The sequence below is a fragment of the Pristis pectinata genome, chromosome 9 (genome assembly GCF_009764475.1).
Source record: "Pristis pectinata isolate sPriPec2 chromosome 9, sPriPec2.1.pri, whole genome shotgun sequence".
Classification (NCBI taxonomy): domain Eukaryota; kingdom Metazoa; phylum Chordata; class Chondrichthyes; order Rhinopristiformes; family Pristidae; genus Pristis; species Pristis pectinata.
The window spans coordinates 77,243,766-77,270,597 of NC_067413.1; the positions used below are offsets into that span (position 1 = coordinate 77,243,766).

General features: G+C 40.9%; 1 protein-coding gene across 1 annotated transcript; it reads right to left on the reverse strand.

The window, feature by feature from the left end:
- Positions 1-733: 733 nt before the first annotated feature.
- LOC127574059 (gamma-glutamyl hydrolase-like) lies at positions 734-25,886 on the reverse strand. The gene is made up of 9 exons (XM_052022671.1): positions 25,707-25,886; positions 21,069-21,183; positions 18,441-18,491; positions 11,144-11,228; positions 9,245-9,383; positions 7,868-7,974; positions 3,025-3,118; positions 1,020-1,157; positions 734-855 (listed from the first exon to the last, which is right to left on the reverse strand). The coding sequence occupies exons 1-9, from the start codon at positions 25,855-25,857 to the stop codon at positions 734-736; spliced, it is 1,002 nt and encodes a 333-aa protein (XP_051878631.1). The 5' UTR covers positions 25,858-25,886.
- Positions 25,887-26,832: the final 946 nt, after the last annotated feature.

A 26,832-nucleotide genomic window follows, 5' to 3' on the forward strand; every position in this document is an offset into this window, starting at 1 on the left:
GTACAATGGGTCTAACCCTCAAATTTGAATCAGAATCATGAACTGAGACTTGCTCGGATGTACTCTCTCAGTGTGTCACTTCCACTTGCAGATTTAGACCATAGTTGACAGTTACATATCTAGTAGCTTGAAAATATATACTAAATTCTGGCAGCCATAGTTCTGTCTCCATCACTTGGCTCTTATAGAGCACTGAAGCTTGAAGAATTCAAATAATGGAACCAAACCCTTTTTGTTTCTCAACAAAGAACAATAGCAAGATCTCACATTTTTTACTCTTGAATTCTTATTTATGTGCCAATATGAATAATGTTAAAACGTACCCTGACTACAAAACTTCAGAATTGTAGCAATGTGTTCTTAAAGCCACATAAAACAAAAGCATTACTTAGTGTCAAGACATTATTACTAAGTAAAAAAAATAGTTGTATTAGATTATGTTTCATTAATTTCTAGGCTATTACTAGGGAACTATTGCCTGGAAAGATTTAATGTTCTTTTCACACCATCGTCTTCGCCAATATTATTGCATCAGTTATTTCACCTGTAAAAATTATAGGTCCTGACCTTAGTTCACTGCACTTACTTTGCTGTGAAAGGCATATGCCCACACATTAGCAAGTATAACACACCAGGTAATCAGTTTCTACTAATAGGCCAAGAATAGGAAAACTGCAACAAGTAATTATTTAAATTTAATTGACTGACTGAGACAAGTACACCTGAATTCAATCTAATCAATTAAATAAATTTGCTCAAAGTTAGAAATGTTTCCTGTGTAAACAGGTGAATAATTATAAATCAATGCCTTCGCTTCTTCTGCCCGATTAGAAAAGTGATGGAAATTCTTCCGTGCTGAAAAACAAAATGCATTTTTTTTTCAGGAGAAAATTTTGTTGACCATTTCTTATATTTGCATATAAAAACTGAACAAGAATATTTAATTGTTAGCTCAGCAAATCTCATCAGCTAGAAAAAAAAAGCTAAATACAGAAAACAATGTGTGTTACCAACCGTACCTTCATTAACAAAAAAATCAGCTAAATACCAAGAAACTTCAATTGCTTCAGAGAAATGTGGGATTTCCTTTGTTGACTTCCACTCATAAGGGCTTCTCTCAGGGTGCCACTGTACTGCATAAATAGGGTATCTGTAAGCTACATTTACAGAGCAAGTAATCAGACTAAGCAGGACTATCACACCCAAAAGTTCATCTATTACATTACATTTAAAGCCTATTCACCACAGTAAGTGGTTAAAACTATAGTGAAAATTTCCAAGGTGAAGAACTATCACAAAGTTTAACATGAATGTACACACAAATATAATAGCAAAATTATTTTACCAATAAATTATGAGGGGTTGTGGGGTATTGTATCATACTCACCTTGAGCACTCACTGAAATAGGTCAAATCCATTTGTAACACTCAATTTCAAAGTAGTACAAAAATATATAAACTGCATGATAAAGTTATTATTCATGCTACAAGCACATAACATCGTGTACACAGATCAACATTCGCTTCTTTTACATGATGACAAATGTAAAACAAAACGATCAATAGATTACCATTTATAAAGTAATTCATTTTATCCAGGCAAACTGCAATCCACAAAATCACATTCTTTGTTCATTTCAATGAGAAATGGAACTTTTCTATCAAAGTTTATTTATGTCCTATAGATCTGCTCAAATAAAATTCATTTAATAGCTCATAAAGTTTAGACAGTAAACTCTGGTAATTTGTTATCCGATTGTTCCAGAAATCCCGATGGTTTGGCACCTGGCTCATGAGGCCTCATTTCCAGCACTCACTAGGGCCCCAGTTTCCTCACTCCTTTCATATTGCAACCCCATTCCCCACTCTACTTTTAAACACACCTGTGTCCCATTTCCCACATTCCCTTTAAACTCACTTGAGTCCTGTTTCCTCCACTCTTTTAAAACTCACCAGATTCACTGTCAAATGTATTATACTACTGTGTGACATAAAAAAAATGAAGTAAGAGTGTATTGGGATATCATAGGAGTAATGTCTAATAGTCCAGAAAATCTGCTCATCCAGCATCTCCAAAGTCCCTAGGGTGCAGGATTATTGGAATCTTAAGTAGCTATGATGTACATATTGGAAGACCTGAGTTCGGTTTCAGTGTATGGTGAGTTACTTCATCTGTGGGCATCAGAAGATTTCAATAGGCCTCAATGTGCCTTGGCAAAAGGAACAGAAAAAAAATCAAGGCCCTCATTTCTGATAGGCATCCGGTGATCTCTGCCTAATGTGGAGGTAAATGGTCACAGATTGAGAAAAATGATTTGGTTTCACTGCTATGGCATTTACATTACATATATTGTTAACATTCACTGTAAAGGCTGCGTTAGATTCAACTTCAAATGCTATAGTGGTAAAATAAGCTTCAAAAATTTAAGTGCTTACGTACAATAAATTATTTAGCTAAAGCATAGAAGTCAATTTATTCACAACAAATTACCATAATTTGCAAATAGATATTGCTCAACTACACAAAGAAATCCTAGGGTGGCTAATGTCCTCGGAAATGTGATAACACAAGCAGTCCTTTTCTCCAGGAAAGGAGGCAGTGCAAAAATTAATTAAAAGAATAGTTATAATACTCAGATTAGAAACCTCTATATGCTATAGTGTACTGGTGCTGTAATGAGTAGCATTAGCTTATTACAGCCATAAAGTGTATTTGGTAGAATAAATAACCTTTGAAACTGAATGTGCAGCTTTATAACTAATACAACTACAAAAGGGAATATTGTCTTTTCTCTCAGTCTTCTCTAATCATTTACCAGTATTTCTTCTTAACTGTAATGGAGGGGACCATTTGGCAGCTTCAATAAATCAGATCTTTATAAGTTAGAAAACTTAATGCAAATTGGAATATCAGATTCAGCTTTTTCAACCTACAGATAAAAATTAATAAATTATATGCACAATATGCAGAATATAAGTCTTTTGTTCAAAGACGTAAAATCAGCTGCAGTTATTTTAATTTACCTTCCATGGTGGACACAAATTCTATCTGTTGGCTGTCCATATTTGTACTCAGGATTCTGTAGAAGTTCTTTAATTTTTCATTGTTTGTAAAATTCTGAAATATATTATAAATAATTATGAGAAATACTAAAAGAAATTAACAAATCTTTAAGTATCTATTATGTATGTTGTGCAACCAAACTATAAAATTTGTTTTGTAAAAGGTATATAAATTGTATGCTCACACAAAACAAAGTATATGTTGACTTAATATTGAAAACTGTTAAGTAATCTAGTAGTCACCATTCAAAAATAATTGCCCAGGTTGCCAAAACATAATTCCTCCAATTTCAAATATAGCGACTTGAAATAATATTTATCTTGCTATTCATAGTTGCACTTTTCAGAATGCGCCTTTTGCACTGTGGAGTTCAGTGAAGCTTGGACAAACAATGCTATGTTTCATTTAATAGTAAGTTTCAAATGATTGTGTTTTGCTGACTTTATTGGCCTTCAGGATTATGAGCAAATATTAATGCTAAAGTAATGCACTAAAGCACAGCTCTGCAAATTAACTGAAAAAATTACTAAAATTGTAAAGATTTATCCTGAAATGAGAGGGTTGTTCTATCACAAGCAGCTAAAGAAGTTAGAGCTATATTCTTTAGAGTTTAGAACAATGAAGGGTGATCTTATTGAAACATATACAATCCTGAGAGAACACAACAGGGTAGATGTTGAGATGTTTCCACTACTGGGAGAATCTTGTCAAGGAGACATAGCTACAAGATTAGGAGATGGACATTTAAAACTGTCCGTAACATCTTCATTTTACAGAGGATGGTGAATCTCTGGAATTCCCTATCCTGGAGGGTTGTGGAGGCGAGATCACTGGGGGTATTTAAAGTGGAAGTAGATCAAGGAATTAAGAGCTATGGGGAATTAGTGCAGAAGAAAAGATGAGGCCTGGGGAGGATCAGCCATGATCATATTGAATGAAGCTTGAGGGGCTAAGTGGTAATTGGTTTATTATTGCCACATATACCGAGATACAGTGAAAAACTTTGTTTTGCATGCCAACCAGACAAATCATTTCAAAACATAAGTACACAGAGGTAGTACGAAAGGAAGAACAATAACAGAATGCAGAATATAATGTTACAGTTACAGAGAAAGTGCAGTGCAGGTAAACAATAAGGTGCAAGGGCCACAATGAGGTAGATCGAGAGATCAAGAGTTCATCTTTATCATACAAGGTCTGTTCAAGAGTCTTATAACAGCGGGATAAAAGCTGTCCTTAAGGCTGGTGGTGCGCGTTTTCAAGATTTTGTATTTCCTGCCCAATGGAAGGGGGGAGAAGAAAGAATGACGAGGGTAGGAGGGGTCTTTGATTATGTTAGCTCCTTTCCCGAGGCAGTGGGAAGTGTAGGCAGAGTTAATGGAGGGGAGACACAAAAAATTCTGCGGATGCTGGAACCTGGAGCAATACACAAAAAGTGCTGGAGGAACTCAGCAGGTCAGGCAGCATCTATGTAGGGAAATAAACAGGAGGCGTTTTGGGCCGAGACCCTTCATCAGTACTGGTCAGGAGGAGGGCAGAAGCCAGAATAAGAAGGTAGGGGAAGGGGGAGGAGCACACGCAGGCGGGTGATAGGTGAGTTCAGGTATAGGCAAGTCCAGGTGAGAGGGGGAAGGTAGTGGATGGGGGAGGGGAGAGGATGTAATAAGCTGAGAAGTGATAGGTAGAAGAGGCAAAGGGCTGAAGAAGAAGGAATCCGGTAGGACAGGGTAGTGGACCATGGAATAAAGGATGGGGAAGGGTAGGAGAGGAGATGGGCAGGTCATCAAGGCAGGAGAAAGAAGCCACAGGAATGAGGGAAGACAAAGGAGTGGGAGGGAAGAAAAAGAAGGGGTGGGGTTTCCAGAAGTTGGAGAAATCGATGTTGAGGCCATCAGGTTGGAGACTCCCCAGGCAGAATATGAGGTGTTATTCCACCAATCTGCATCTGGACTCAACGTGGCAGTACAGGAGTCCATGGATAGACATGTCAGTATAGGAGTGGGATGTGGAATTGAAGCGGGTGGCCATCGGGAGGTCCTGGCTGTTGCGGCGGACGGAGCGAAAGTGCTCGAAGAAGTGGTCACCCAATCTGTGTCGGGTCTCACCGATGTACAGGAGGCCACACCGGGAGCACTGAATGCAATAAATGACCACCTCGGACTCACAGGTGAAGCGCTGCCCCACCTGGAAGGATTGTCTAGGACCCTGAATGGTGGTGAGGGAGGAGGTGTAGGGACAGGTGTAGCACTTGGTGGGTTGCAGGCATAAGTGCCAGGGGGGTTATCAATGGGGAGGGACGAGTGGACAAGGGAGTCACATAGAGAGCGGTCCCTTCAGAAAGCAGAGAGAGGGGTTGAGGTGAACATGTGCCTGGTGGTAGGATCCTGTTGCAGGTGGCAGAAGTTGACGTGTTGGATTCAGAGGCTTGTGGCGCAGTAGGTGAGGACAAGGGGAACCCTATCCCTGTTATGTTGGTGGGGGGAGGGGGTGAGGGCAGATGTGCGGGAAATGGAAGAGATAAGGGTAGCATAGATGATGATGGAAGGGAAACCTTGGTTACTGAAAAAGGAGGACATCTCTGATGTCCTAGAATGGAAAGCCTCATCATGGGAACAGATGCGGTGGAGGCAGAGGAACTGGGAGAAGGGGATGGCGTCCTTACAAGTGGCAGGGTGGGAAGAGGTGTAGTCAAGGTAACTGTGGGAGTCAGTGGGTTTGTAGAGGATGTCTGTGGTTAATCTGTCTCCAGAGATGGAGACAGAGAGATCCAGAAAGAGGAGAGAGGTGTCGGAGATGGACCAAGTGAATCTGAGGGCAGGGTGGAATTTGAAGGCAAAGATGATGAAATTGACGAGCTCAGCATGGGTGCAGGAAGCAGCCCCAATGCAGTCGTCAATGTAGTGGAGAAAGAGTTGGGGGGCAGTGTAGGCTTGGAACATGAACTGTTCCACGTAGCTGACAAAGAGGCAGGCATAGCTGGAATCATGTGAATGCCCATGGCTACATCTTTAGTTTGGAGAAAGTTTATACCCCTCCACACCCACTTTATAATACTTGAAGTAGTACTGTATACAACTTTAGCATTATTTCTCCACTGTTGTTGGAGCAGTCATAAATGCCTTTTTTTAACAAAATGAATACTAGAGTGAAAAGAATGATATTAAAAGGCGAAGATGCAAACAAAGTAAGACAATAAGGTGTCTTATCTCGACAAAAATGTCTGTGTAAACTTGATAGGCCATTTGGGATATATGTGGATCTGTAATGAGTTCCATCTTAAGATAATGAAAGTGTGTGTTCTTTTTTCACCAAACTACTCTAAATGAGATAAGGAAAGCAAGTCTCAGGCTAATTCTCTGTGTTAGAGGTTATGGTGGAACCAAATTGTCAAAATAGAACAAAAGCAATTCTAATTTGCCCTTTAACTCTGCTGCAAGCTCCATTAACAACAATAGTGGTGACAAAGAAATGCCTCACAGGTCTGGCCAAGGTCAGGGAAAACATCTCTGAAGTCCATGCACAAGCTACTATGTAATATTCACACACTGTTCATTATCAATCAGTTCTCCTCCCAACAGTCACATGCCCTGCAGACTTGAATATTTGCCACTACTCCAAAACATATACCTGCCTAGTAGTTTACATACACTTCCAACTATGCAAGCATTTCAACAAAAAGGGCCAGGTTGTGAGTGGGGATTATTGTGGGTAAAGCTTGTTATTGTATCGCAGCACAGCAGAAGACTCCAAGAGTAGCTCAATGGGCCAAAGTGCCTCCTCTAACAATGAAATTATAGTAAATAAAAGGGAATACAGTATAGGATCTGCCAGTTACCTATTCCTGAAATCTTATGATTAAACTCCAAATGCTAAACTCTTAAGTCCTTCAGCAAAAATACATAAATATTAACTTTTTCTCAGAAAGTTAGCTGCTCACACTTAATATCAGATAACAAACATTCCTCAGCTTTTCCAAGTCAAGATGTCAGATACATTTCTTCTGAAAACCTGAAAAAACACTGTCCTTACCAGCATCAGAACCCCTGAAATTGACCTATTTGCCTGGCTCTAGCAAATATGGGAGGGAAGCTAGGAACAGAATGGTAGGTCAATAGGATCCTCAGCTCAATGCCTGTAACAACTCTTCAAAAGAACTCAATAAATCTGTAGTTAATGCTTTAAGGAAGACCTGTCTACATCACTCTCCGGTGCCCCAGCATTGGGTGGACTCCATAGCCTAGGCAAACAGTGGGGACGATCTTCTTTTGGGTCTTCAGCCATGGCTCCCCCTAGTCACCACAAGAAAATAAGCATCCTTCACAGCAGGACAGTAACCCTTTGTGATCCTGGCAAATCTCAAGTTCAGCCCTGTTGAACAGCAAGAGGTCTGAATCCCTAACAAATCTGTATATAATCATGAATCCCTTTAACTAGGATAGGTGTGATGTACCTTCCTGATATTCAGAACTGATCACCACTCTGTGTAGTGTTGTTATGCAACAGAATGTATATATTTATGGGACAGAATAGACGGCAAATAAATGCTGCACAAGGCTTGACACCACTGCTGCATACTTCAGGGGTACATATCCATACAATTCTTTGTTATGTTTAAGCATGAAATACACAACAACGTTGTGATCATGAATCACTATCAAAATTATACATACATGGAAAACTGTAGCAGATAAACTAATAGCACTGCAAATTCTAGGCCCATGTATCAACAGTATAAAAATAATTACGTTACTCAAAGCATATTAAGTAAAACAATGGTAGCTAAAAAACCTCGCTAAATCCTACCTTCCGAGAAATACTCCAATTGTGGTAGTTTCCTGTCAAAGGTTTGGTTTGTAATGATTGCAACAGATCTTTAGGAAAGTTCTTGAACATTCGACTATGAAAAACATCTGAACAAAATAACAGAAGCTGAAATATTTATTCAGCTACTCCATCAGTCACAATTATAAATTTTTCATTTGTCACCCTCTCATCATGCTTGCCCTATGTTTTCCCTCAACCAACTTAAATCTTAAAAAGAGTGTGGAAGAAAGCATGTTATTTTATCTTTTAAAATCATGTGGAAGAAAATAAAATAAAAATAAGACCCAGATTCATAAGCTAGAAATATATTAACTTACAATGAGCTTTAAGAATGCATCTGATTTAGAAAAAAATATATAAATCTAGTATACACATGGCACCCAATACATTGAACCTTAGCCCATTTGTAAACATGGCAACAAAATACAGCTTTGTGTTAAGGGAATAATGACACTACTAGAGTAATCTAGAGGCCTAGAAATGGAGACAGGAGTTCAATTCACACTACAGCAGTTGAAGAATATAAATTTAATTAAAATAATCTATAATTGTAATGGTAAACATGAAACTACAGAATTGGAGTAAAAATCCATCCGGTTCATTTAAGTCCTTCACTGAAGAAAATCTCCTCTGCTTATCCAGCTTGGCCTATATACTGTATTACTCAAGGCACATAGCAATATGCTTGACTCTTCACCGCCTTCTGAAAGGTCCTCACAAGCCTTCCAGCTAAATCAAAACTGGGTGCAGAATAAAACAGGACGAGTACCCCAACGTCAGCCTTGGCATCACAATTAGATAAGGCAATATCATTCATAGCCCAGTTGCCCTTACAAACATTTGATGAGATTTCTACATTAGGAGTGTTCTAAGAAATACTGACATTGAATAAAGTAAGGCTGTTGGCAGACAGTCCCAGATTCCCGCATCACAATTCATGAACAGGAATCAAATGGCAAACAAATCCACTGAAGGCAACAGCAGAGTGGTACAGAGTCAGGAAGCACTCTACCACATTGATTTTAGACCACAAGAGAAATCTCATGGCATCTTAGGTAAGGAAATCTCCTGCTGATTACCATCTATCAGCCTCCCTCAGTTTTTGAACCAATACTTCTCCATGCTGAGCAAATGTGGAAGAGGCACCAAGTGTAGCAGATTGTACTGTGAATGGGTGATTTCAATGTCCAACACCAAGAACAGCTTTCAGTACCTCTAGATGAATGACCTTACCAGTAGTGCATATGCGCTGTGAAGTTATGAAAAAATACGGTAACCAAGATCGTTAGATCAAGTAGTACAACTGAAAGGAGGCATGTTAGCGGAAAGCTAAAGGGCATGTTCAGCATTCCTTACCATCTGTAAAATTCAAAGGGAGAGCATGATTGGAAGTGTTCGTGATAGTAAGAAGATCTTCTCCACTGGTAAGAGCTGTTAGTTCTTCAAACCCAAGACAAGTTCCCCACACTGGGAAGTAAATACCTTTATCTTTTACCTGTTAAATAAAGGTAGTTGCAACACACACTATTAAAAAAACTCATTAACAATGCATCCAGTCTTTATTAGCAGGGTTTTCACCTTTAACATGTCACAAGTTTCTAAACACAGACAAATAAAATGAGAGCTAGGAAAATAACCAAAATCAAGGCTGAAATGGTAGACTTTGAGCAAGACTTAAAAATCTAGCAATGTAAAAGTAAGATAAGAGTTATTAGGGGAGGGGGTGAACTATAGCACATTATCACCATGTCAACAAAGAAAAAAACCACTTTGATACCACTTTCCAGCCCACTGCCTTGTAGGTTACAGCACCAAGTGCTCATCCATACATTTTAAGAATGAAGTTCTTCTACCAATTACCTAAAACTAATTACTTGACTTCACTGCTGAGGGAAACTAATCATTCCTCTCATTGTCAAGGTCTCTTGTAATTTTAGACAATAATCTTCTATTCACCTTTGTTGTTCCTAAACAAAGACACAGCCCAGCCAATCTCTCCTCACAAATAAAGTTTGCTAACTCTAGCATGACATCATCGTTCTTAGATTTTATACCTCACCCAATAGGCAGCATTCCAAATTCCTTCTTAACCACTTTATCTAATACAGTGCAGCCTTCATGGATTTGATGACCTAAGCAGCAAGAGCCCTTTCTTCTTCTACAGAGCTTGGCAACCTTTTGTGTATTCCCTTCCCTAGGTTCCTTTCCCAAATGCATTACTTCAAACTTATTTAGATAGAATTCATATGTTACAGTATTTTCCACTTCACCAGTCCATTCTCAGTCATAATCAAGCAGCCAATTTTTATACCATTTACATACATCTTAATCATCACTTCTGTACTCAAGTCCATGTCATTGACATATAGCACAAAGGACTTTGCATACTTGAAAGTTATGCCATAATTGGTGGAACTGAGAGAAAAGGAAATACAAAAGAGGTTAAAGTTAGAGGCTGCAGAAGTTGAGCCAGGCCATAAGGGTGCAGTGGTTAATAGACATTGGTTGAAGCAAAAGAGGGGCATGGACTTTGAAATCTATGATCTACAAAATTTAAGTAGTTTGCAGTGTGAGCGTATCAAATAAGGAGGGACTTCTGGCTGATTTGATTTACAGAGTACAGTGTGGGAAATAGGCAAATAACCCATAGAAACATGGAAGGGAACGTTTTGCTTTCTACTCACTTTCACACAAAAGATATCAGCTTAGGAGTACCCCAAATATAAAATACAAAAACCCAGATCTCATTACTAAATTCAGGGCTCACTTTTAAGCACTCCATATAGATTTCCAGAACAGCAGTTAGGTCCATTAGATATATCGGTTAGGACTTGTTTGTCTCTTTAATTTTAATTTTTGGGACTTAAGACACTTACTTTTAAATAGTCTTTTTCTTTGAGTAATTTTTCCCCCAATGTGTTTAGCTCTTCAAAGAAGCCTAGGAGATGCAAAATGCTGCTCAAGGCAAACAGGTTTAAACATTCCCTCTAAAGCCCAATTGTGAGACTGTGTTTTCATGACTAGGGTTTTGGAATATTTTTATACATAATAAATAGCTACAACAATTATTCTATATTAGTTTATCATCCTTGAGCATCTTTTTTCCAAAGCCCTGGTTCTATGGCTCCCATTCATACTGATGACTAGTTACTTAAATATTCTTGGGGGAAACAATGACTTTGATGAAGAGTTCCTCTCTTCTTTATATCTTTTTAAAAAACTCGTCTGTACTTTCTATAAGTGCTATAAAGTTACCTGTAGTGCAAGATTATAAAAGATGGCTGAAATCTCAGAATATCTGGATTCTTGAACAGTAATATCACCTCCTGGAAAGAGCACCCTGAATGAAGATGGAGAAGAAGTCCATCAACCTGGCATCCAAAATGGTGATAGCAACAGTAACACTGCCACAAAAAAAATGCTGCAAAACTCTATTCAGTAAACAACTCGTGAACAGTAAGATAACTCCCAATGAACAGGAGCCACAGAATGCCCATAGTGCTTGGTGTGCCCTGAAGTCCTATCATAAATAGCTCTTGAGAGACTCTTGGCTGCTCCATCAGAAAACACCAAGACTGGTTTGATGAGAATCACCATGAGTTTCAGGATGTAAATTATTATAAATGCAAGGCATTGTTGGATTGAAAACAACATATTTCAATGGAAATAAAAACAAGCATCTAAAGGCTGAGCTCCAATAAAAAAAATGACCTAAAGAATGGATAGTAGGTGAAAAGGCCACAGAATTTAGTGCTCTCATGATCATCTACAACCAAATGAGCACTCATGCCACTGAGAACTAAGAATGGAGAAGAGCATATCAAAGACAGAGCAGTGGTCAGAGCCTGCTCATGGAAGATCTTCTCTACTGAGGCTTTATCTTTAATGCATGTGATTGACTCCATACCACAGCAAAATATCTGCTGCAGTCTTGGCTCCATCCCAGCCAGGCAAGAGATTGAAAAGGTTATTCAACAGCATAAGAACAATAAGACTTCCAGAGCAGACAAAACCCCAGTAAAAGTGTTAAAACATGGCAGAGAAGTAATTCTGATGCAAAATCATTACCTCATCTCGCTCATCTAGAAAGAGGAGTGCATGGGAAAGCACCTCTGAGATGATCTATTGTGACTATCTTTAAGAAAGGATACAATTCTGATGGTGGGAATTACAGAAGGATCTTTCTGCTATCTGCCACAGGGCATGTCATTGCAAAGATTTTCCCCAACCACCTCCTTCCAATGGCCAAAGAACTCCTCCCAGAATCACGTGGATTCCACCCATCAAGAGGTACAATGGATCCTCTCTGCACTACAATTCCAAAAAAAATTTAGAGAACAATACAAATCACAGTGTGTGGCCTTTTTCAGCCTTACAAATATCTTTGTCTCTGTCAACCAAGAAAGATTATGGAAAATCCTTCTCAAAGTTGACTGCATCCAGAAGTTCTTTGCCATTCTACAATGACATATAGCTGTGATCCTGACTAAAACTTTCACCACAGTGTACAGTGAGATTAAGCAACCCCTGGCATCACACCAAGCCTCTTCTCAATCTTCCTTGCTGCAGTACCATAACTTACCTCCAACAAGCTTCCAGCTGGAGCGGAGTTAATCTACAGGAAAAGCTGGAAGATGTTGACCCTTTATCCTCTCTACTACAGAATCAAAATCTCCCCCAACTTCAGTCACCAAGTTAAGGTATGCAGGTAATTTTTTTACATGTGTACACTCAGAGACCAAGGTGATAACTTCACTGAATCACTTATCATGGATCTTGCATTAAATATGCAGAAGATAAAGGTCTTTCACCAATAACAATGATTCCAAATCAACAACCCGAATAATGAAGATCCACAGCAAGATGCTGGAAAACAAGTGACTTGCCTGATCACAGAACCCACATTCCAACAAAGGAAGACATCATTACAAAATTCATCATGATCTCTTTGGCCAATTGAGATCAAGAATGTTTGAAGACCAAAACCTCAAAGTCAGCACCAATGTTATTGACCTGAAGTATAAAGTTTCAGCTAGCAGGAGCCAGGACTTGGAGCGAGAGGCGGGAGATTTTAAAAGAGGTGAGTCTTGGGACTTTCTATTCAGTTTCAGCTAGCAGGACCCTAAGAGATGCACATTTGCATATTGTTAGTTAATAATTGATTGGCTAATTAGCAGCAGCCAATAAAAAGAAGGTAGGGTCAACCAGAGTGGCTATTTTGGAGTGCTCATTGTTGGAGTGGTTAGTGTCAGAGTGGTGAGCTGAGGCTTTGGTGTGTGGAGGTGGAGTAAGTGGCCCATGTGTTGGGAGTGAGAGCAACTCTTCAGGAAAAAAGTCTTCAGTGCAAAGGCACAGGTGAGTACAGGTAGGATTTTATTTTGTTATCCTCTATTTGGCTTTGGTTGGCAGGGGTATGGGAACCAGTGTTAGGTCAGATGATGGAGCAGTTGGAATTGATGTAGATGCAATATACAGAGAGACTGAGGAAGGATAGGCAGTGGATAGGGCATAAATACAGTGAGTTGGGTGGGTTGAAATGTGCTCACTTTTAATGTGAGAAGTATTAAGAATAAGGGTGATGAACTTAAAGCATGAATCAGTACATGGAATTATGATGTTGTGGCCATTACAGAGACTTGCCTGTTGCAAGGGCAGGATTGGCTGGGTTTTAGATGCCTCAAAAGGGAGAGGAGGTAAAAAGGGGGGGAAGTGGCATTATTAATCAAAAAGTATCATGGCTACAGAAAGGGAGGACATCATGGAGGGTTTGTCTAAGTCAGTACGGGTGGAAGTCAGAAACAGGAAGGGAGCAATCACTCTGTTGGGAGTATTCTATAGGCCCCCCAATTTCCATTGGGACACTGAGGAGCAGCTGAGTAGGCAGATTGTGGAAAGGTGCAAAAATAACAGGGTTGTTGTCATGGATGACTTCCACTTCCCCAATATTGATTGGTACCTCCTTAGTGGAAAAAATTTAGATGGGGCAGAATTTGTTGGGTGTGCCCAGGAAGGATTCCTGACACAGTATGTGGACAGGCTGACTAGAGGAGAGGCCACACTGGATCTAGTACTAGGTAATGAACCTGGTTGGGTGACAGACCTCTCAGTAGGAAAGCATTTTGGAGACAGTGACCACAACTCCTTACCCTTTAGCATAGCAATGGACAACAAAAGGAGCAGATGATATGGGAAAGTATTTAATTGGGGGAGGGCTAATTACAATATTAGGTAGGAACTTGGGAGCATAAAATGGGAACAGATGGAAAATGCACGGCAGAAATGTGGAGGTTGTTTAGGGACCACTTGCATAGGGTTCTGGATAGGTTTGTCCTACTGAGACAAGGAAAGGATGGTAAAGTGAAGGAACCATGGCTGACAGAAGTGAAACATTTAGTTAAGAGGAAGAAGGAAGCATACTTAAAATCATATGGGGCTCTTGAGAATTATAAGGTAGCCAGGAAGGAGCTTAAGAAGGGACTTGGGAGAGCTAGAAGGGGATGTGAGAAGACCTTGGTGAGTAGAATTAAGGAAAACCCCCAAGGCATTCTACACATGAGGAGCAGGAGGATGACTAGAGTGAGGGTAGGACTGCTTGGGAATAAAGGGGGAAACATGTGCCTGGAGGAAGGGGAGGTCCTTAATGAATACTTTGCTTCAGTGTTCACTGGGAAGTGAGGCTTTTACTCTGACCTCACATTTGTCAAACAGGCTAATGTGCTGGAGCATATTGAGGTCAAGAAAGGGGTAGTGTTGGAGCTTCTGAAAAACATGAGGATAGATAAGTTCCCTGGGCCAAATGTAATATACCCCAGGTTATTACAAGAAGCAAGGGAAGAGACTGATGGGACATTAACAATGATATTTGTCCTCCCTAGCTACAGGAGTGGTACCAGAGGATTGGAGGATGGCAAATGTTATATTGTTCAAGAAAGGTAATAGGGATAACCCTGGGAATTATAGACCAATGAGTCATCAGTGGTGGGTAAACTATTGGAGAGGATTCTTAGGGACAGGATTTACAAGTATAGTCAACATAGCTTTGAGAGGGGATAGGTTGTGCCTCGTGAGCCTAATTAAGTTTGTCGAGGAGGTGACAAAGCTAATTGATGAAGGTAGTGGTGGATGTGGTGTGTATGGATTTTAGTAGGTCATTTGACAAGGTTCCCCATGGTAGGCTCATCCAGAAAGTCATGAGGCATAGGATTCATTGAGACTTGGCTGAATGAATTTGGAATTGGCTTGCCTGCAAAGGGTGGTAGTAGATAGTATTCTGCCTGGAGGTTGATGACTAGTGTTTCAGTGGTCTGCTCTGGGACCCCTGCTCTTGTGATGTTTTTGTATAGTATGTGGGTTAGTAAGTTTGCAGATGACACAACAGTTGGCGGTGTGGGTGGTGTAGAAGGTTGTCATAAGTTTCAATGGGATATAGATAAGATGCAAAGTTGGGCAGAGAAGTGGCAAATGGAGTTCAATCTGGAAAAGTGTGAAGTGATACCTTTTGGAAGATCAAATTTCAAGGCAGAATACAACGTTAATGGCAGGAGTCTTAGCAGTGCGGAGGAACAGAAGGACCTTGGGATCCAAGTCCATAGATCCCTCAAAGTTGCCATGCAAATTGATAGGGTGGTTAACAAGGCATATGGTGTACTGGCCTTCATTAGTCAGGGGATTGAATTCAAGAGCCGTGAGGTAATGTTGCAGCTCTACAAAACTCCAGTTAGGCCATACTTGGAGTATTGTTTGGTTCTGGTTGCTTCATTATAAGAAGGATGTGGAAGCTTCAGAGGGTGCAGAACAGATTTACTGGGATGCTGCCTGGATTAGAAAACCTGTCCTATGAGGAAAGGCTGCATGAGCTAAGGCTTTTCTCTTTGATGTGACAGAGGATAAGAGGCAACTTGAGGTGTATAAGATTGAGAGGGATAGATAAAATGGGCAGGCACCAGCTTTTTCCCCAGGGTGGCAATGGCCAATACCAGAGGACATCCATTTAAGGTGAGTGGAGGAAAGTTTAGGAGAGACTTTAAACAGTGGTGGGTGCCTGGAATGCACTGCTGGGGTGGCAGTAGAGGCTAATAAAATAGGAACATTTAAAAGACTCTTGGATAGGCACATGGATGTAAGAAAATGGAGGGTTAGGGGCTGTGTAGGAGGGAAGGGTTAGATTGATCATGGAGTAGGTTTATACAAGTTGGCACAGCATCATAGGCTGAAGGGCCCATACTGTGCTTTACTGTTCCTTTCTATAAAGGAGGGTGGCAGCTCAAAGTACTGGAAAACACCATCAATGCTGTGACTCAAATCCTTTGAATCAATTGGTAGCATAGGAGGGACATTAATGTCCTCCTAGGCCAACATTCCCAGAAGCTCTGATCAATGTCAATCAGTTCTGGTAAACAAGCCACAATTCTTGCCCAATACCAGACTTCCAAAATGAGCACCAACTCTCAGCTCTGCCAATGGGAAGAGTGCTCTAGAAGGGCAAAGAGAATATTTCAGTTCTCAGTCTCCTTGAAAGAAAGGTGATGTTCACCCACTTGTGGGAATCCCTGGCCCATGACTACTCAAATGCAAAAGCACCTGGGAAGGCACCAATACCTTAAGTCTCTAACACTGGAGCACATGAAAGTCTTTCATAAATAACAGAAGTATAAAACATCCCAAATTGGTTACACCTCCCACAAAGCAGCACCTGCCCCAAATTGTGGCGAAGCCTGCAAATCTTGCATAGGACTCTTCAGAACCCAGAACTGGAGCAGAAGCAAGTCATCCTCCTTGAGGGACTGTCTAAGAAGTAAAGAAGAATGTGTTTAGAGAAAGTAAAATGATCTCATTATTTCAATTCCACTCATAGATAATATTTTTCAGAGAAATCCAGCATTTCTCTCTGTAACTGCCAATATTACTCCATGTAACAATAATCAATGTCAAAATTTCTATGCAATTGTGACTTTCCAAAATTGCAGTCAGTGGTTTGCCACTGTTTTTTCTGAATGCACTTTAATGGTGAATTCCTTGTGTCATCTGTCAAAGGAGCCAGAAATGCAGATAATTCCCCACCATTTATAGTGAGGAAATTCTGCACTGTGCTGGACTAGTGTAGTTTTTAATTGTTCTTGATTTGCTTTAAACAGTTCTGACTGTTTTAAGATATTCTGGGTGGCATGGTCACTGTTGCCTGTTATCTTAATGGAAAAGAGTGGCACCAAGGTTTGTGTTGATATGATCAACTGTGTCAGAACTTGCAAGAAGGCATGGAGGATGATTTCTTTTAGCTTGTGGCCAAGAGAAACTGAATAGAACATAGTGCAGTACAGCACAGGAACAGGACCTTCACCCACTATGTCATCATGCCAATTTAAACTACACATCTGCCTGCACATGAATAGTCAAAATTTGTGGGTATCACTTCTGGATTGACAAGGGTGATTAATGGGTAAGAGTAAAATGGGTGGACTAAGTAGCAAAGTAGCTGCAATAATGATTTCAAATTAAAGTGATAAAGATATAGAGATCCTTGTATTTTCTAATTAGAGCTGATGGAAAGAATAGAGAAGGATTTAAGGAAATTATTAGCAGTGAAGAAAAGAAGTTGAGTTATCATCCAGGATGATTCTTGAGTAGTGGCTAGTTTTAGTTAAGTACTGAGATGGTTTTGCTGATCAGATTCATTGATAGGGGTTTAACCAGATGTGTACCAGAAATATTCAAATCTGCAGCCATTAAGATGACAAAAAATTGACAGCCCCATCAGGATAGGAGAAAATTTTGCTGGGAACAAGTGCAAAAGTGGATGTGTGGAAGTGGTCAGAAATTGCCTTGCCTGCAATAAAGACCGTGGGAGCAGAGGGGCCACAGGAGATCAGGTTTGAGGGATGGCCATGAAAGTTATAATTTCAAAAAGCCAACAGATCAAATGTTTTGGTTATTGCTAATTGGTTTATTATTGTCACATGTACAGGGATACAATGGAAAAATTTGTCTTGCATACTGTCCATACAGATCACTTCATTACAACAGTGCATTGAGGTAGTACAAGGTAAAACAATAACAATGCAGAGTAAAGTGTTGGAAACAGAAAGTGCACACAGACAATGAGGTACAAGGCCATAATGAGGTAGATTGAGGTCAAGTCTGTCTTATCATACTAGGGGACTGTTCAATAGTCTTGTAACAGCAGAACAGAAGCTGTCCCTGAGCCTGGTGGCATGTGCTTTCAGGCTTTTGTATCTTCTGTCTGATGGGAGGGGGGAGAAGAATGTCTGGGGTGGGTGGGGTCTTTTATGTTGTCTACTCTACTGAGGCAGTGAGCCTGATTCCCCTTGGTTTTCATCTACCTTCTTTGCAGAATTGACAATACCAACTCTCGTAACAGTCTTTAAGATCAATAAGACAACTAGTTATAAAAACAGTGAATGAAAGAATATCAATATCACCCAACTAACAGGAAATCCTGCTTACAAGCATGAAACACTCATTGGAATAACTCCAACAACTGATCCTCTTATAGAATTAAGAATATCATAGCTTAGTCAATTGAATAATAACTCACCCACTTATTGAATGAAACAGCTCCTTGTATTCAGCAACTGTTAGTTTAATACTGCATTAAATAAAACAAACAAAATAATAAATGGTCATTGTAAAGTGATTACAATAAGACATTATTTTTTTAAATTGTGTAGTTCAAGTGCAAGGACTAGAATTTGGAATGTATTTCAAATAAAATGTAAAATCCAATAGAATTGGCTTTTTACTTTTTTCATGGATGTGGACATCCTGGCAATGCCAGAATTTGTTGTTTATCCCTCACTTCCCCTGGGGAGGTGGGGGGGTGGAAAAACAAGGTAACTAAAAATAACCAGCATAGGTGGATCGGAAGTCACATAAATGCCACACTGGCAGATTTCTTCCCTGAAGGACACTAATGAACCAATGATTTTTTAATGACAATCCAGTATTTCATGTTTAATATCATTTTGACTAGCTTTGCTTTTAAAGCCATATTTGTCTTCATAAAGTAATTATTTTGCCTTAAATTCTCCAGCTGCCATGACAGGATTCAAATCATCGTCTGAATCAATAGCCTGGAACTGGTAGTCCAATAACTTAATTGGTATACACCCCTAGTGTTTGCAACTGATGGTCTAGATATTTTCTTGCACTTTGAAAGGCAACAGCAGAGTGGGGTGGGGGCACTGCACATTTTGTGCATGGACCTCTGCAACAATATTCTATTGCACGAGGCCCAAGGCTTTGCGAAAGGCATTTCTTCTGCAACTGTCATCTAGCTCACATAAGTCTAGGGGGTTGGGGTAGTTTGGTTAAGGGAAGTTGGAGAGGTTTGGAAGATCTGACCTTTAGTTGGAGGGGGTAAGGCAGGGATCAGAACATCAAAAGTTGGGTCTTAGTGCTAAATAAGAATACCCTGACTTCATGTGTTGGGTATCAGAGGTCCAAAATGTGATGGCAGCTAGAATGACATGTGCAATGATGGGTTGGTGGTGGGAGCAAACATCTTATAGGATCTACCTGCAAGTGAATCCACCCATTGGATTCATCTGGCATGGATGAGTTAAGGCAGGTCTGCTTTATGTAGTTCAGATGCAGACCTTTGCCTAACTTGTCAAGACCTGATTCAGTGTGAATGCCCTGCATAATTCACAGGTCCCAATAGTGCAAATGAATTTTGTGCCAGCAATATCAAAATCACTTGACACCTCAAATGTTTTCTAGAACTATCCATGCTTTAGTGCTTCACAAATGCTATTGGGAACATCAGTTCTGTTTGAAGCAATTCAAATAATCAGTTCATTAACTGCATTGAGAAGGTTCTGAACATAGTCACACAGCACAGAAACAAGCCCTTAAGTCCACCATGCCCATGCAAGCCAATACATACCCATCCAGCACTCAACTAGAAGCTTACTAAATGTTGTGAGAATCTCTGCCTCTACACCCTCTTGGACTGTGCATTCCAGATTTCAAACACTCTGGAAGAAAAAGGTCTTATCAGATCCCCTTTAAACCTCCTTAGCCTAAACCTCTGCTGTAAGGAGAAGCTTCCTAATGTTTACCCTATCAAAGCCCCTCAGAATTTTGCATAGAAATAATTGTTTCCCAATAAATTATTCTCTGAAACAAAAAATGAAAATTAACAAATTATCTCCTGAATACTGAACCTCATGTCAAAGTCTTTATTTGCATGTATATATTTATAACTTGTTACCTTTTCACAAGTGCAGTTTTTATCTTTGTATTTTATTTATTTGATCTATATTCAGAAAGAAAACTTGAAAAGAGTCTATAGTTTTTCCACAAACAACCCAAGCTGCTTGAACCTTAGTGAATGATCCAAACTGTACAAACACTTCTGCATCTCTGTATTATTCTCTGTAATATTACCCTACTCAGGAATAATGCAAGTGTGGCCAAGTGGAAATTTAGCAACATCGCTAAGATATACTGCTAATCCCTGCCAAGGTTTGGGGTCAGGGTCATTTAATGAATTTGCCTTTGATACCTGCTTAGGAGCCCACATAAAATGGACCAGAGAAACACTGTAGCGGACTACATTAAATTACCACGGATGAACATATTCTTAGTCATTTTGGTACGCAAAGACAGAAAGAACACCTGGTCCCTAATTTGTTTCAACATCAAAGTCAAGTTCATTGTCATATGTACAAGTACATATGTGCAATGAAAACTTACTTATAGCAGCATCACAAGCACATAATATCAGATAAGCAGCATTCACAAGAAAAACATACGTTAAACAAATTATACACAATTAGAACAAAAGTCCATTGTAGTGCAAAGTGGTCATTGTGTTGCTAAACAGTAGTGATTAGGGTTTTGCTGGTTGGTTCAAGAACTAAATGTTTGAAGGGAAGTAGCTGTTCTTGAACCTGGTGGTGTAGAAGAATGCTCAGAAGCATTCACCTCATTAAAATACAAATCACTGGAAGTATTGTCATCACTTCTGAATCCAATATAATATCAATATTTGATAAACAATATTATTTCATTAAGAATTCCCCAATTCATTTTGCTTATGTCCAGGAGCCAGGAGTGAGTTTAGTGAGAAATCTAAGCCTATTACTGAATTCAGGTAAACTGTAATAACTTTATGAACTTATTGAGAGGAGTTCTGTATTGGATAAACAGACCTACCAACACCCTTATAGGCACCACTCTTGCACCAGCAGATTCTAAAAACTTCACATATGAAGCAGCAATATAGCTATTGCCAAACTTGATAATATCACCGCCTGTTTCCTGAGCCAGCACACCTTAACAAACAGAAAAATAAAAGTAAAAGGAGTATAATACGAGCACATAAAAATGTAATACATTGATGTCTTATTTGTGACTGTAGGAAACATGATATTGTTTTGCATAAATTTGTATGACAGTAATACTTTGGATGCTGCAATGTGAGAGGATAACAATTCTTAAAGATTTTATGACATCCATCATAGATGCAACTGACAAACCAATTAAAGGTCCAGGGCCATGGAATTTCCTCCTTCAACTTCTCTATCCACCTTTAACACATCTCTTAAAGTCAAACTACTTCAGCAAGCTTTTGATCACCTGAACTAATAACTTATTTGGCCCAGCATCAATTTTGTTTGATAATACTCTTATTACACTTTGGTGTATTAAAAGTGCTATATAAATGGAAAAGCACAAACTACAGATGCTGGAAATCTGAAATAAAACACAAAATGCTGGAAATACTCAGCAGGTCAGGCAGCATTTGTGGAAAGAGAAGGAGTTAAAGTTTCAGGTCAATGATCTTTCTGAAATGTAACAAACTGGAACGTAGGCATGGTTAAACTTGGAGGGAAGGGGGAGGGATGGAGGCAAAAAGGAAATATTTGTGATAATGTGGAGACTAAGAAAAGATGGATGAGAAAATTAGATTTGATTAGGAGGGGATGCTGAAGGTTTATTATAGGAAGCCAATCTGATTGGAGGAGGTATAGACAGAGGGAGGACTAAGGGGAGATGAAAAATCCTGCTGAAACTTTGACATACAGAACACAGCAGTAGCTCAAAAGCAGAAATAAGAGACAATGTTGGAAAAGCCCAACAGATCAGGCAGCATCTGTGGAGAGAGAAAAACTGAGCTACAAACCATCCAGAGATTGAAAAGCAAAAAAAACTGCAGTTAGTAGAAATCTGAAGCAAAGATAGAAAACGTGGAAGTACTTAACAGGCCAAGCAGTGCTGAAACCAGCCCCCCCCCTTCCCAACAGATGCTATACTGCCTGCCCACACCTCCCTTCCCAACAGATGCCATACAGCCTGACATCCCCTGTTCTTACACCAGAATCAGCCAGTTCTGACACAAACTGGAAAAGCTAGTCACTTGAAATTGTTTAATTCAGTGTTGAGCCACAATGGCTGAAGTGTGTCCTAGATGGAAGATGAAATGTTGCCCATCAACATTATGTTGGACTTTATTAGCACAGTTTAAGAGACCAACGACAGAGACGTCAGAGTGATATGCAACTAGAATTAGAATCAACCTTGTGAATTGAATGGAACAACCACTAAATATGAGTTTAGTTACTTTAATGTGAAGATCAAATTGTGAGCACTGAATGCAGTGCATTAAGATGGAAGAGGTACAACTGAATCACTGCTTCACCTGAAAGGCATATTTGGGAACCTAGAAGGTTGGAAGGGAAGAGGTAAGCATCTCCTGTGGTTGCATAGGAAGGTGCCATGAGAAAAGAAATGGATATTGGTGGGATGAAAAAGTAAACAAGGAAGCTGCAGAGGGAATTGTCCCTTCAGAATTATGAAGGAGGAGGGGAACAGAGGTGGCACCTCATTGAAATTATGGAGGTTGATCTGTTGAATGTGTAGGCTAGTAGAATGGAATGGAAGGACAAAGAGAGCCCTTATCCTTGCTCTGGGTGGGAGAAAGGAGCAAGGAAGTGCAGAAAATTGAACAGATACATTTGAAAGCTCTGTCAATTATGGTCGGGGGGAAGCCATCTCAGAAGCATTGATGTGGAAAATGTCCCCCTCAGGACAGATGCAATGAACTGGAGAAACCAGAAGAATGGAATGGAGTCCTTATAGGAAGCAGAGTGAGAAGATGTGTAGTCAAGATAGCTGTGAGAGTCTGTGAGCTTGTGATGAATATTGGTCACCAACCCATTCCATTGTCGAGGTAGCTGTGGGAAACAACAGAGATACAGTTCCCCTGATCCTCACCTTTCACCCCACTTATCTCTGTATCCAGCAAATCATTCTCCATCATTTCTGCTAGCTGCAATGGGAGCCCACCACCAGCCACATCTGCCCCGCCCCACCCCTTTCTGCTTTCTGCAGGGACCACTCTCTCCATGATTCCCTAGTTCGTTCATCCCTAGCCACCCACCCCTCTCCTGTCCCTGCATGTTCCCCTGCAATTGCAGGAGATACAACATTTCTTCCTACACCTCCTCCCTCACCACCATCCAGGGACCTAAACAGCCCTTCCAGGAAAAGATTCATGGCACCTTTTCCAACCTCATCAACTGCATTTGGTGCTCTAGATGTGGCCTCCTCTACATCGGCATGACCAAGCACAGACTAAGCAAATAGTTCACATACCTGTGCTCTGTCCACATTTGCCATCCTGAGCTCCTGTTTGCATGCCATTTCAATTCCCTTTCCCATTCCCACACCAACTTGTCCATCCTTAACCTTCTCCACTGCCAGGGCAGGACCAAATTCAAACTTGAAGAACAACACCTCGTATTCCACCTGCATTGTTTACAACTTCACATAACCTGCAATCCCTGTGTTCTTCTCTCTCTTTCTGTCCTTCCAGTCCACTTATATATCCCTTCCCTCCCCCGAGCCCCTCACCATCCAGTTTTGTCCCCTCTCCCCCAACTGGCTCCATCCATTTATCAACCACACACTTTTCCCATGGGATTTCCTATCCCCCACCCACAACCCCGGTTCCAGCTCTCATCAGCTGTCTCTTATCTGGTTCCACTTATCACCTTCCTTATTAAGAGTCCAGCGCTTGCACCTCTTGAGTCTCCCCATCACCCTCCAGTCTTTGTCTCTGCTTTCACCTGCACCACCCACTCCGGGTCCTTGTGCCCCTTTTTTTCCTTCCTTGTCAGTTTCCATCTATCACCCACAGCCTCAGTCTTCCAACTACACCCCTCCCCCTCCCCCACCTGGTTCCATCTGCCCATCATCCTTCACTCCACCTGGGCCCAGCTATCACCCACTAGCCCCTGCCTCACCCCTTGCCTTCTGCTCTTTATTCTCTCTATCCTCCCTCTAGGCTCTCAGTCCTGATGCAGGGTCTTAACCCCAAACGTCAGCCATTCCTTTCCCTCCACAGATGTTTGCCAGACCTGCAGAGTTCCTCCAGCATATTTTTCACCATTGTGAAAACGAGTCAGTTGGGGCCAGAAGACTGTGAAAGCAGCATGGGGCATCAGAGGATACTATGAATGGAAGTAGAAAGAGACTGGACGGGAGTAGAGAGTCAAGGCAGGGAGAAATTAGTCCTGTGGAACAAGAACAGGCTGAGACAATGGATCCCACAGAATATTGAACAGTGACCCTGAGCTTCCAGTTGCCTAACACGTTAATGCTCTGTCCCACTCCCAATCTGACTTCTCTGCCTTTAGCCTCATAAATTGTTCTAATTTATCTTTCTGGGATCGACTCTGGGTCTACTGTTGTTTGTCATATATATTAATGATTTGGATGACAATGTCATTAACATGGTTAGTAAGTTTGCAGATGACACCAAAATTGGTGGTGTATTGGACAGTGAAGAAGATTATCTAAGATTACAATAGGATCTAGATGAATTGGGGAAGTGGGCCAAAGAATATCAGATGGAATTTAATTTGGACAGGTGAAGGAGTTGTACTTTGGTCAGTTAAGCAGGGCAGGGCCTACACAGTAAATGGTAGGGCCCTGGAGAGTTGTAGAACAGAGGGATCTAGGAGTACGGTGCATAATTCCCTGAAAGTGGTGATACAGGTAGACAGGGTGGGGAAATGGTGTTTGGCACACTTGCCTTCATCAGTCAAGGCAGTGAGTGCAGGAGTTAGGACATCATGTTGCAACTGTACAAGTCGTTGGTGAGACCACACTTTGGATTACTGTGCGCAGTTCTGGTTGCCCAGTTCTGGTTGCCCAGCTATAGAAAAGATGTGATTATGCTGGAAAGGGTGCAGAAAAGATTCATCAGGAGGTTATCAGGACCGGAGGGCTTGAGTTATAAGGAGAGGCTGGATTGGCTTGGACATTTTTCTTTGGTGTAGTTTGCTGCAGAGTGACCTTATGAGATATATAAAATCATGAGGGGCGAAGATAAGGTGGATGGTCACAGACTTTTTCCCAAGGTAGGGTGTCTAAAACCAGAGAACACAGATTTAAAGCCAGAAGGGAAAGATTTAAAAGGGATCTGACAGGCAACTTTTTCCACACGGAGGGTGGTGGCTGTAATGGAATGAGCTGCCAGATGAAGCTATAGAGGCAAGTACAATTACAGCAGGTTCATAGATAACAACGACAATTTCCATTTATATGGAATGAAAACGGAAAACGCAGAGGATAATTTCTTGGGGAAACACAAGCTCCCACAAGCTACTGGAATACATAATGGCCAAAGCATCCCAAATATGCTTCACGCCTTCCAACCCAGTTCATCTCTCAATTGGTTGCTCTGTAACCTCTCTGCAAGAGTTTGCGCCAAGCCGGGCTCAGCCCCACCCCCGCTGCACTGACTTTCAGGGTGGATTTTCCGCGCTCGCCCAGGAGTTGAGTCCTTTACCGATGACGGGCCGCTGGTTGAGAAGGGCGGCCGAGAGCTGCTGACCGCGCAGGCCGACGCACAGCAAGAGTGCGAGGAAATGCGGCCGGGCAGCTGCCATCCGCCTACCCCGCAGCATCGGCTTCGGGGGCTCGGAGCGCTGCGTAACCATAGAAACCGCGTCAGGCCGCGGGGCGCACTCCCGAGAGCGGGCGCGCTCCCGCGCAGTGAACGTGCGCGTGCTGGAGGCGGCAGGGTGGCACTCAAAGTGGCGGCACGTTTACAGCAAAGGGAATTGTTGCCCTCCTGGAAATACAAAGGTAACAACAGAAAGTGCTGTTCGTCTTTTCCCGGGAACGTTAGTTTGAACAATTTTAGCCTTTGTATTTCTATCATCCCATTTCTATTGAAGACTCCAGATTTTTCTCCCCACCAGCTGAATGGTTATCTGGCCAGCCACATGAAAGGAATACCACATGTAACTCACATGACTTTCATAACCTTGAATAAAATGATGGATAAACAGAGTACTTACATGGTCCTTACAAAGCCCACACCACTCCCACCAACCCCACTGCATATGATTGCTGTCCTTCTCCATCACTCCCAAGCAACAATAACTACACTACCTTACCTTGAGTTACCAAGAACATAGGCTCAAAGCAGGTATGTCGCTTGAGGTCAGGAGCAGAAGAGATCAGCAGGGAAGGCACACAAGGTCATTCACCTTCCAGCACCACTCTCCTTCGCCTGGCTGAATTCATTCTTACATCGAAGAACTTCACCTTCAACTCTACTCACTTTCTTCAAGTCAATTGTATAGCAATGAGAACAAGCATGTATAGCTATGAGACAAGCGTGGTTTGGACCCTCACATGGGTTCATGCAATGCTTGTCTCTATATCAGATATGTGCAACAAGTCTTTCAGTCCTGTTCAGGACTTTTCCTTCACCAATTTTTTCTGTTACATCAATGACCCTGTTCGTGCTGCTTCCTGCACTCATATAGAACATGAAAATTTCATTACTTTTGTTGCCAGTTTCCACCCTGCTCTTACATCCACGTTGTCCAATTCTGCTTCTTCGGTTCTCTTTCTTGATGTCTCTATCTCTGTCTCAAGGTATAGGTTAGATACCAATAGCCATT

What these genes read in the sequence shown, in the direction of transcription:
- LOC127574059 (XM_052022671.1), bottom strand. Translation starts at nt 25,857, where the DNA reads ATGGTTACGCAGCGCTCCGAGCCCCCGAAGCCGATGCTGCGGGGTAGG. An exon ending in CAACCAGCGGCCCGTCATCG is followed by an intron (nt 21,184 to 25,706) that starts GTAAAGGACTCA and finishes CTGTTTGTTAAG; the next exon opens with GTGTGCTGGCTCAGGAAACA. An exon ending in ATTGGAGTATTTCTCGGAAG is followed by an intron (nt 3,119 to 7,867) that starts GTAGGATTTAGC and finishes AATATATTTCAG; the next exon opens with AATTTTACAAACAATGAAAA.